The 12,027-nt window shown below is 55.4% G+C and overlaps 1 protein-coding gene across 15 annotated transcripts in view; it reads left to right on the top strand.

The window, feature by feature from the left end:
* Positions 1-12,027, top strand: part of DGKZ (diacylglycerol kinase zeta) — a 41,180-nt gene that overhangs the window by 20,720 nt on the left and 8,433 nt on the right. For 5 of the 15 annotated variants that reach the window (XM_036326056.1, XM_036326062.1, XM_036326058.1 and 2 more), the window contains exons 2-6: positions 8,743-8,851; positions 9,172-9,264; positions 9,587-9,664; positions 10,729-10,785; positions 11,345-11,413. In XM_036326056.1, coding sequence (XP_036181949.1) covers positions 8,743-8,851; positions 9,172-9,264; positions 9,587-9,664; positions 10,729-10,785; positions 11,345-11,413 — 406 coding nt within the window. The other 10 variants (XM_036326064.1, XM_036326061.1, XM_036326063.1 and 7 more) reach the window with 8 other exon arrangements.

Raw genomic sequence — 12,027 nt, 5'->3', positions numbered from 1 at the left:
TGCTCAGTCGAGGGTAAGTGGTCACTTTAGAATGAATTCTGGTAGCAGTGGGAGGATAGCTTGAAGGAGAGGCCCTAAAGGAATGAGTCAGTAATCCATTCCACAAACATTTCTCCAGGACCTACCGGGAGCCAGACCATGAGATGGGGACTCAGGACATGAAGGAGAGATGGGGTTCAGAGGGGTAGTTAAATTTTGAATGAGGGATGAGGGGGGAATGGTGCTTCTGGCAGATGGGGAATGGGAGCCTACTGCAGACACAGGAGAAGGCCACAGGGGGACTGGTCACAAGAGAAAGAGGGATGTGGGGGCCAACAGAGGGTTTGTAACACTCCCAGCAAGGAGCTCAGAACTAGGATCCTTGCTCAGCTCCCAGGCATCTGAGGGAGCCCCTCCTTACCCACCACCCTTACCCTGTGACTTCATGTCACCAAATCCTGTTGTCTAGGTTTCATAAGGAAAGCCACAGAGAACATGGAGTGGCCGTGACATTCGGCCCAGAGAGGGGCCTCACCTGTCACTGTTTGTGTCCTTTGGAGAAGAGAGGAAGGTAGCTGTTAAACAAAGGCTGTTGCCATCCCCTTGTGCCCAACAAAGAGAAGTGGTCTGGGCCAGCCTGATGTTGTGGTCAGCCCTTGGGTGTGGTACTCATGGTGGAGGAAGCTCTTCTCTTCCCTTATGGCTCTGGCCCCTCCTCCATGGAATTCCCTGTTCCTTCCTCCTGAGCTGGTCAGTAGTAAACACTGGACTTGCTGCCAGGACGTGCTGGGCATGCCCAGATGCACTAGACCTTGCCCCTGGTTCCCTGGGAGCCTGTAGTCCGGTGGGTGGAAGGAACGAGGCATATGCTTTGAAAGAATCAGGACTTTGAGGAGTCCAGTGATAGAGGAGCCACATGGGCAGTGTGAAGTTCTCAGTGGGAGGGATGTATTCTTGGCTGGGGCAGCTGTGAGCAGGTGGATTCTGATATGAGTTGGGGAAGGAGGCCAATCAGTATTCCAGCAGAAGGTAGGCATGTGCAGGGACACAGCGTGAGCTCAGGCACAGCCAGATTGGGGGCGGGGGGTGGACAAAGAATAGGTTGGCTTGGTTAGAACCTAGGGTTTGAGTCGAGGCGTAGGAGGCTGAGTCAGTGCCACGCTACAGAAGCCGAATTTGCCAGGTTGGAGGATTTGGAATCCATGCTGGATCAGTGTTTCCCAAAGTATGGTCCAGGGGCGGGGGCTGGACCCTTTAGAGGCTTAGTGCGGTCAAAACCATTTTCATAATAATACATTTAGAGCTGCTGTGGCTTGTGCCCTTTTTACCATGTTAATATTTGTACTGATGGTGCAAAAGGAAGGGTGGGTAAAACTTCTGGAACCTTGACACAAATCAAGGCAGTGGCCCCAACATAAACTAGTAGCCATTGTATTCTTCACACCACACTCACAACAACGAAACATGCAGTAAAAAAAAGTATTGATTTTATAAAGCCTAGATACTTGAGTGTACATCTTTTAAATATTCTGTGTGAAGAAGCATGAAGTATACATAAGGACTCCAAGCTCTAATGGTTGTCTTGAAAAGCACTTTGCAAGCTGTACTAGTCACTTTTCTCCAGGAACACCCATTTTAAACTTGAAAGAACACCTGGCGGACAAAACGTCCAACTAGGTGTTTGCCAGACATTTTCTCAAAATGAATGAAGTGAGCTTTGTCGCTTCAAAAACAGTATCGGTATTTGTTGCTAATGATAAAATGTGAGCTTTTGAGCGAAACTTAGATTTTGGAAACCTTGTATCCACTAGAGGCTGACAGCTACCTTTCCAGGACTGAAGGAGTCTTCTAATGAGCTCAGTGGTGATGTTAGCAGGTGTGATTTTTTTTATGTTGTATAATGAAAAATGTCAACATTTGGAAGATCTTCATAACTCAGGAAAGCAATATTTTCCAATGACTGATGCTTGATGTTACAAAACTCAAAATGCAAGATAGACCAGTGAAAAGTTCATTGGTATGGTTTCAGATTCCACATAGCCACTAACCTTTAAGAAACTACCACTTGCCATATTTTGATGTAGTAGCAAAGAAGAATATCCATAATTGCTTGAAAAGGCTATTAAAATACTTCTTCCTTTTCTAACTACATGTCAGTGTGAGGCAGAATTTTCTTCATATACTTCAACCAAAATGACATGCCAGGTTAATGACAGAGGCAGATAGGAGAATCCAGCTGTCTTCTATTGAGGCAGACATTAAAGAGATTCGTGAAATTAAACCATGACACCCTTCTTGCTAATGTTCTTGTTTTAGAAAATATAGTTTGCTTTTCATAAAAGTGTATTATTTATATTCACATGTAATGGGCTTATTGTTTTTAAACAAATTAATAAATATTTTCAACATTTCTCAGTTTTAATTTCTAATATAGTAAATATTAATGGCTGTAACCTGCATAAGTAAAACCTTTTGGGATCTTCAATAATTGTTAAGAGTTATAAAGGGGTCCTGGGACCAGGACGTTTGGGAGCTGCTAGCCAGGAGTATAGGAGGGGTGGCATTCTGGGCAGGATGGGTGTGACATGGGCTGGCCTGTCCTGGACACAAGCCGGGACAGCTCTGACAGGCCCCCTCAGCAGGGCTTGGAGACCCAGCTCAGTCACTTCTGAGCTGTGAGCAGTCCAGGCCTCCACGAGCCTCTGGGGCCCTGTCCGTTCAACGCGGACCACACTGCCGCCCTCGCAGGGGAGCTACAAGTCTCCTGTGTGACAGTGCTTGTCAAGTTCTTTGTATGTTGTAAAACTCTCCACAGGTATTTATTTTTGTGGGTTTTTTGTCTGGAGCCAGTGCTTAACTACCTCAGATACTTTCCCCAGACCCTTGAAAACCTGTCCAGTGGGTGCAAAAGGCGTTAGGTGGCCAGAAGGAGAACCTGTCTGACCCCCACTTCTCCCTCCCCAGGCCTTCCCCCCACCCACCCCTCAGCTGAGATAGGGGCTGCACTGTAACTAGTGCCCAGTGGAGGGGAGGCTGTCACTCGGGGACTGTGTGTGTGAATGCCTGCGTGTGCCACCCCCTTCCACCCACCCACTGCCTGTTTGCTGCAGGGCCTGGAGCCACTGCTGGGAGAGGAAGTGCAGTTGGTTACCAATGGGGTTATTTTCATAACGGCTGTCTCAAGCGGGGAGGGGCGGGAGAGGGGAGGGGCGAGGGGGAGGGTGCAGAGGAGCAGCCACAGCGGCTGGCTCTCCAAACTAGGACTTGCTCAGCAAGAGGCCAGCAGCCTGGAGCTGGAGCCAGAGCCAGGGTTCGCCTGCCCAGGGACCCCAGTCCCCACCCACTCGCCCATCTCCTGCCTACCACCTGCCTTCAGATCAGGTCAAAGGGGGCTCCCCCAACCTTTCCTTGCCTTGTGCTTCCTCCCTCCTGCTTCTGTCTGGGTGGGTCTGGTGGGGGTGGATCAGGGTGGGCCCAGGCACCACCATCCCCAGAAAGGCTCCTGAAGCTGATGGAAATGGAAAGGGAAAGGGGAGGTGGAATGTTTGTCCCCAGCCAGGGCAGACGCGACAACAACGGAGGTAAACATTACTGGCCCGGTTGCCTCCTTTATCCTCCAGGCTCACCTGCTCCCCGCTGTGTATTTTTGTTTGTTTGTTTTGGTTGGCAGGATCCCCTTAGTGAGTAGAGGTGGGGAAGTTGGGACCCTGCCTACCAGTCCCCAGACAGGCCTTCCTTCCAGCCGTCCCCACCTGGTAGCAGAGCAGCCAGAGGGGCCTGCTGGGAGTACGGCCCTGCCCACAGCATAGAGTGGGCACTCTGGCTGAATCCCATGGGGGGTTTTGTATGAGTACCTCTGGAGGCAGAGGAGCCCCTGGGGGCCAGGCCTGGGACCAGGGGCAGGGGACATTCCTCATAGCTTGAGCAGACACCCAGGTGGATCTAGCTGCCAGGCTCTGTTCCTCATATGGTGGGTGGTAGCCACCCTGGGTACTCCAGCTTCCCTTTCTGGGTTCCCACTCCCACCACGGGCACTCCCACCATGTGGAGGTAGCACGATCCACATACCTGGTGTCTGCTGTGGGTGTAGGCTCTGCCACGTTCCTGCTCTCTCCAGGTATTGTATCATCAGGTGCTTTATACCAGCATCTCATCAGAATGTCCCTTATGCCAACCTTCTGAGCTCGGTGGCATCATCCCATTTTGCAGATGAGAACATTGAGACTCGGAAGGTTAGTTGACCAGCCCAGAAAAACAATGGCAGATACAGATTTCAAAGCCTTTGGGCTTTTCCACTTTAAACCAGCATAGAGTGTGAGATAATCTGGCTGGGAGGCCAAGAGCCCTGTCCTTTCTAGCTGGAGCACTCATGCTGCTCCCTCGATACTGGCAACTGCCTGAGCCACACTCCTGTCATCAAGGGTGCATGGCCAGACACCATCATGCATGTCTCTCCCTTAGCAACCTCTGTCCTCCTCAGGCCCCCAACAGCCAGCTGGAGGTTGAAGGGGCCCCTGAGTCCTTTCCCATCCTGTCCCCTCTGGGTGTGACAGGCTTCCCCCGGCCTTCCACCTGGAGGCTGAAGGGCAGCCAGTTTGCTGTTGGGTCAGAACCCTGCGGGGCCTCCTCCAGCGAGTTAAAAAGTGACAGAGCATGAGGTGAGAAGAAGCTGCAGCTCAGAGCGGCGCTGTGGGAAAGGCTCCAGGTTGAGGCAGGGAAAAGGCTAGGCCAGGCCTGAGGCCAGCTCTGACCAGTCCCAGGAGAAGCCTCAGCAGAGTTCGGAAGTCAAGAGTCAGGCAGTTGCTGACCAGAGGACAGAGGTTTCTATGGAGATCAGAGGAACAGGAAGCATGGTATCGGCCTGGGAAGGGGGGGTGAAGGGGGCTTGGGAGAATAGAGGCTTGGGTGCCTGACAGGAGAGCTTGTCATAAAATGTCAAATCAGCCAGTCTGATAGTCTCCTTGTACAAATAAGGAAACTGAGGCCTGTGAAGGGACAGCTTTGCAATGGTCACACAACGCTGGCCAGGCCTGCCTTGCTCCCCACTCAGAATGACTGTACTCGGATAGCTGAGGAGATGCCTAGACAGATGTGGACTTGGGATTGCCCAGCAGTCTGTGGGCCAGAGTGCTGTAGGAGCACCTGTTAGCGGCCCCCGTGTCCTGAGGTGGGTGTGCAGGTGACCTCTTCCTCCTGGCCCCTCTTGTCAGTGAGGATCTGGGGCAGCAGACAGGGCCTAGCCCTCAGCCCTCACCACTGCCCACAGAGCGCCTGCCGCACCTCCCCCACCCCCACTGACTGTGGCCTTTTGTTTTCTGGGTGACACTAGCATCAGGCGGTGTGTCCGGGTGACTAATCTCCAGGCTGGGCAGCTGTCACAGGGCAGCCTGACCAAGCGGGTGGGGAAAGCTGATACCCTGAGGGGTGCTGGCAAGCCAGTGCCCTGGCAGCAATGGGCAGCTGGGCCTTCAGGCTTCTCTTCCTGGGTGCAGAGCAGACCCTGAGTCAGGCAGACTGGGTTTTGGGTCCCAGTCCTGCCACTGGCCAGCTGTGTGACCTTGGGCATATTACTGCACTTCTTCAAGCCTCCATTTCATCATCTCTGTAATGGATCCATTGATCCTGCCTGCCTCACAGGCTTGTGGCGGGGATCAGATGAGGTGGTAAATGCAAGTGCTGAGCCCAGGGCCTGTCATATAGTAAGTGTTCAGCAAATGGGGCCCTTCTCTTTCTATGGTTCCCTTTCCTACACATTCCACCTGCGTCCCAGCCCTCTGGCCCAAGAGGAAAGACCCTACTTCCACTGCACCTCTGGGGAGCAGGCTTTACCTTCACGTGGACTGGGGTTCCAACATTGGCCATACACTAACTAGCTTTGGATTTGGGGCAAGTTACTTCTTTGAGCCTCAGTTTCCCATCAGGAACATGACGTGAAACTACATATAGTTTAAGGTAGCTGTGGTTCACAAAATGATGTATGTGTCTATAAAGGGCGCAACACAGTGCCTGACACAAATGAGCACTTAGTAAATACTAGCCGGGATGATACCGATTTCAGAAGGCAGCCAAGGGCTCTCTGCCCACAGAGCTCACCTCCTGCCCTTTTCCTACCACCTGCAGGGGCTGGTACTGTAACAGGCAGAGACCTGGAGCACTGCTTCCCCAGGCACAGCTGCCCGCGCTGCTCACTGATCACAGGACTCAGGCACTTCGACCCCACTCCGCCTGCCCCTCAGTACACCTGCACCTGTCCAGGGCTCCAGCCTGACTCTGCCTGCCCAGACCCACAGGACAGCAGCAAATCAAAGACTGAGTGGGTGGGTAGGTGGGTGGGAGGAGTAAGTGCTAGATGTGTAGCCAGGCCTGACTCCTCAAGCCCATCATTTCCCACCATGTGTCCAGGGCTCCCACCCACTCAGGCCTTCAGCAGGCCAAGTATTTCACCTGTCAGCCCCAGGCTGATTTCTGGGGGCTGTGACTCAGACCTCCCTGAGGCTGTCAGGGCTCAGAAGAGCACCCCATGGAGGGACACGCATCCCTGGGCACTCTGGAGGTGCCCCCCCCACCCCACCCCCGCCCAAGCAATGCCAGGCTTTGTGCCATTCCCCCTGTTAGGGAGAGACAAGGCGCAGGTGATCCCAGTGGCCTGTGAGGAAGGGGTGGCAGGAACAGGTGAGCTGGCAGAGAAAGTGGAGCAGGTGTTCAGGAAGGTCAAGAGAGGATGGTTTGAGCAAGGAAGGTCACCAAGGGTCCTGCCTCCCTGGAGATGGCTCAGGGCAGCTCAGTGTTTGGAATTGAGTTGGGGCTTCTAGCACTTCTTAGAACAAGTCGAGTTCACAGGCATCTTCACCAGAGGCTGGAAGGGTTTTCAGACTCACCCCGTACTTGCACGCCTGGGCTGTCCATGCTGTGCCTCAGGGAGACAGAGCAGCCTAGTTCCAGACAAGTTCTTGCTGTCAGCCCCGCAGAGATACAGACACATGCACAAACCCAAATCCAGAAGGCTTTTCTCTTGGCTTCCCCCCCACCCCCCCGCACTCCACCGCCCACCCCACCCCCACCCCCCCACCCCAGGAAGACTGGGATGGCCTCTCTCCCTGCATCTGCCTCCAGTCCTCTGAGGGTCTGAGCTACGAACCCGGGAGTCTTGTAAGGACTGAGTTTCTTTGTTTTATTATCATGCCTTGGTTTGTGCCATGTCCCGGGAGAGGATACCTAACCTAACCCGCACCTTGCTGGTGGCGAAAGGAGGAGGGCCTTGCCCTCTGCCCTCTGTTGTCTGGGCCAACTCTGAACTGGAACCCAGGACTCCAGACTTCCAGCTTCCTTTTTATTTTATTTTCCATCAGCTTCAGGCAAGAGAAGTTCTTTAGACCAGACTTTGTGGATTATGGTGCCTGGACTGGGGAAGCCGGGATAGGTAGCTGGAAGTGCCCATTACTCCTGGGCAGCCTAGAGGTATAACTGGGGAGAGCATCAGTGCTCCCAAGCATGGGACATGTGGGCTCTCTTGAGGATTCTCTGGCACCTCAGACTCCCTATTTACTGAGAGGCCATAGTCATATCCCCCCCACCACCACCACCACCAAGTGTCTCCTCTGCTCAAAGGGCAGAGGCTGTGCTGGGCTCCTGAGCCCAGGCAGGGCCATGGCCCAGCCCAGCTCCTGATGCTCCTGGTCTCTGTGCCCAACAGGCACCCGCCTACCCCTGCATGGAGACCTTTTTTAGGAGACACTTCCAGTGGAAGGCGCCAGGCCCTGGAGAGGGGCAGCGGCGGCCCAGTGGCATGGGGCTGCCTACCGGCAAGGCTCGGCGCCGTTCCCCTGCTGGTCAGGCCTCCTCCTCGCTAGCACAGCGGCGCCGCTCCAGCGCACAGGTCCAGGGCTGCCTCCTGAGCTGTGGGATGCGGGCCCAGGGCACCAGCCGCCGCCGCTCCAGCACTGCACCCCCAGCCCGCAACCCCCGCTTCACCGTGAATGAGGTGCCCACCTCACATCCCGCCACTGTTGGGGCTCAGCTTCTGGGTGCACCTCTACTGTTGGCCGGACTTGTGGGCATGAGTGAGGAGAAGGAGGAAGAGGGGGTCCAGGAGGAGGACGTGACAGTTGCAGCATTGAGTACCACCCAGCGAGACACCAAAAGATCAGGGCCGTCCCCACACCAGGGTGCGGGGACCCTGCTGCCCGCATCCCGTTGCCTGCATGGGCGCCGAGCCTCCCACCTGCTCCCTGCTGACGCGGTGTATGACCGGGCCCTCTGGGGCCTGCATGGCTACTATCGGCGCCTCAGCCAACAGCGCCCCCCAGGCCCTGGGGGCCGAAGAGCCTCAGGCACCACAGCCAGCCCCGTGACGCCCGCCCGCGTGCGCCCACTGTCCCGCAGGCGCCAGGTAGCCCTACGGCGCAAGTCGGCCGGACCCCAGGCCTGGAGCGCCCTGCTTGCGTAGGTATAGCTGCGGCTGGCAGGGCACGTGGTGTGGCCTCCAAGGGGCTGGCGTGGAGCCAGGGCCTCAAGGCCCTGCCTGACCTCAAGGCACCCTGCTTTGGAGCAGCACCCCCAGAAGGGCTGTGAGGAAGGCTGTGTCTCCTGCAGGAATCCTCTCAGAGTCTTGGGCTTTTGGGTGGGGGTCCTCTACTCTCCCTATTGCTGTCCCTATCTTGGCCTTGGGTTGAGGTCACGGTGAGAGCAGAGGTCCCAGGTGGGGAGGGAAGGAAGCAGAGTCACCAAGTGCTCAGCTGGCCTCAGCTGTCTCCTTTTCTATAGGAAAGCCATCACCAAGTCGGGCCTCCAGCACCTAGCACCCCCTCTTCCTGCTCTCGGGGCCCCGTGCAGCGAGCCAGAGCGGCAGATCCGGAGCACTGTGGACTGGAGTGTGAGTGGCTGGGTGCTGGGAGGGGCAGATGGGTACTGTCTCCATTGGGCTCTGGGCCACACAAGCAGTTGGGAGTGGAGGTACTATGGGCAGCTGTGAGAGGAGCCCATGGGCCTATGGGTTAAGGGCAAGCCTCCTGGGTGGCCATGTTTGAGCCAAGTCTTCACAGTAGGGACAGTGGAGAAAACAGGATGGAACAAAGTAGATAGAGGTGGCTGGAGCAGGTTTGTCTTGGGAGAGAGAGGTTGTCGGGCCAGGGCAGGGGCTGACAGGTGAGCTGGGTGGCAAGCATGCACTGAGTATGCTCATCCCACTTCTAGGAGTCGGCAATATATGGGGAGCACATTTGGTTCGAGACCAACGTGTCGGGGGACTTCTGCTATGTTGGGGAGCAGTACTGTGTAGCGAAGATGGTGAGTGAGTCGTGTGCAGCACACTGACCTCTGGTGGTGGAGCCAGATCTAGAAGCCTGTAGGCCGACCCCTGCTGGCTGGACAGCTGCAGCCCCTCCTGGGGAAGGTGCAAACATGGCTCACACCGGAGCGCCCCCCGCTGTGGGCTACCTGAGGATGGTGAGAGGAATGGGAACTGTGTCCTGATGCCAGAGTCAGTAGTGGGGGCTCCTGGTGCACACAAAGGGCAGGTGTGCTGGGGAAGATGTGAAGGTTGCCTGCCCTTGAAGCAGCATCCTGGGTGGAGGTACCTGGTGCCTCAGGGGCTCTCTCTTTCCTATAGCAGAAATCAGTGCCCCGGAGAAAGTGTGCAGCCTGCAAGATCGTGGTGCACACCCCCTGCATAGAACAGCTGGAGAAGGTAAGTGTGGTTGTTCGACCTTTCCCACCCCTCCCCTTCAGGTGCTGAACCCTCTCAGAGTACACGTGTCTGCACACACATATGTTACACAAGCATTGCCTGCCAGGGGTGCCACAGTGTGTAAGGTGGTGAAGAACCAAGGACCCTCAAGCTGCCATGCCCACATTTGAATCCTGGCTCCCACCTTTATTAGCTGCTGTATCCCCACTGTCCAGCATGGGACACGTTGTCTGTTATTCAACAGGATGAATTAATAAAGCATGGCCATGACACCATTTTTTCAGTATCCCACCTAACACTTGGAAGGGAGAATTGCCTTGCTGAAGCCTCATAGCTGGCTCAGTCATGTGTAGTCCCAAAACCTGGCTCTACATACTGCTACTGTAGAGACCTTTTCCCAAAGTCCATTGTCCAGCATGTCTGCAGCTGGGCAGGAGGGTCCAAGCAGAGGCGGGGGGGCTGCCAGGGCTGATAGGGCTCCCCAGGCAGCAGAAACCCAGACCAGCATACAGGAAAAAGCCTGTAGGACTAGGAATGGCACCAACAAGGCAAACGTGGCTGCATCCCTCAGCCCTTAACTCGTAGAATAAAGCTTCCCTACACTTTGCTAGGGCTGAAGCAGGGACATTTGGGGAAAAGGAAGCAATGCAACGTCAGGCATTATAGACCTGTCACCACCCCCTAAAGTGAAAGTCAAACCAGGGTTCCACAGTTTAGCGAAAGGTCTCCAGAGACTAGTCGGCGCAAGTCTGCTGGCAAGGACTGGGGTGCCTGCAGGTGCCTAGGCTGGGAGTGCTGGAGATGGAGGGAAAATCTAGGAAACCATGTGCTGTTCTAGTCCCTCCCCATCCCAAGGTGCTGGGCAGAGGAAGGAGAGCTTCCTCTGGCCAGTGGAGAGGAGGCACGAGGCAGGGTGGTGTCTCGTGTTCTAGGGGCTCCTGGGCTAATGGGGAGCTATCCTGTCTTGTGAGGAGAACGCTGAATACCCTTTCCTGCAGGGGCTGGCCATATGCCTGACCCCAGGGCGGGGTTCTGACATTTTGGTGGACACTGATCTTTCACAGATAAATTTCCGCTGTAAGCCGTCCTTCCGTGAATCAGGCTCCAGGAATGTCCGTGAGGTAAGTGCTCACAGTAGTTTAGGGGCAAGGAAACCCCAGGTTTCCTGAGTGGACCTCTCTGCAGTGTCCCCAAGTGCCACCAGAGGGCTCAGCTCTTTCTAGCCAGCGGTTCTCAACCTGTGGGTCGCGACCCCTTTGGCGGTCGAACGACCCTTTCCCAGGGGTCGCCTAAGACCATCCTGCATATCAGATATTTACATTACGATTCATAACAGTAGCAACATTACAGTTATGAAGTAGCAACGAAAATAATTTTATGGCTGGGTCACAACATGAGGAACTGTACTTAAAGGGCCAGAAGGTTGAGAACCACTGCTCTAGGCTGTTCGGGGACCCAGGGAAGTACAAGGGATTAGCTCTGAGAAAGCTAAGGGGAGGGTCTGGCTAGCCCTGCCTCCAGAGGGAGTGGGGCTCCAGGCCTTCATCTCACGTGCAGGACTGTGGAAAGCTTCCTGCAGCCCCCATTCCTCATCATTAATGTATTGAGGGGTGCAGGCCGTGCTCAGGGTTCAATTCCTCCACCCCTCACTACAACAATATCTCTCTCCTCCTCCACCAGCCAACCTTTGTGCGGCACCACTGGGTACACAGGCGACGCCAGGATGGCAAGTGTCGGCACTGTGGGAAGGTGAGAGGCCTGCCCAAGGCAGTCAGCTGGCCTGATGCCCACTGGACCTGGGCTGTAGCCCCTGAGCCCATGCTGTGTGTCCAGTGTGGCCTGTCCGTCACTGTGTCCCTAGAGTGCTGAGTCCCAGAGCTCACGCTCAGCAGGTCGAGTCACAGTCAGTTCCAAATGCCCTGGCTCTGGGCTGGGCAGAGAGCAGGGAGGAAGGGCTTCTTTCAGCACAGTGTGTTGGGACAGCTCTGAGGTCAGTGAGCCCCCTGAGAGCCTGTGGTCTTGGGTGCTAACTCAGCAGGTGTTTGCTGAGCGCCTGGTGGGTATGGAGGGGGTTCCTGCCCTCCTGGAAAGAGGGGGTGGCTCCGAGACTCACTGCAGGTGGTCTTCCCAGCACTGTCCGCAGTGATGTCGTTCACTTGTTCGTGGTTTATTTCTTGTCTGTCTGCCTCAGTAAGTGTAGGTCCTGAATGGTCTTGCCCCCCTTAGTGCCCAGCACAGTGTCTGGCATACAGTGCCTCAGTGACTGCAGTGCACAAGGGGGTGGCCAGGGGCCTGGCCGGGTCTGGGGTCCGAAAGGAGGGATCTGAGTCAGGCAGGAGTTAGCTGTGGGCCCTCCCACCAGA

This window comes from Myotis myotis, unplaced genomic scaffold, assembly GCF_014108235.1.
Source record: "Myotis myotis isolate mMyoMyo1 unplaced genomic scaffold, mMyoMyo1.p scaffold_m19_p_10, whole genome shotgun sequence".
In the NCBI taxonomy this organism is placed as follows: domain Eukaryota; kingdom Metazoa; phylum Chordata; class Mammalia; order Chiroptera; family Vespertilionidae; genus Myotis; species Myotis myotis.
The sequence above is the reverse complement of the archived record's forward strand: the minus strand, read 5'-3'. Positions and strand labels throughout refer to the sequence as shown.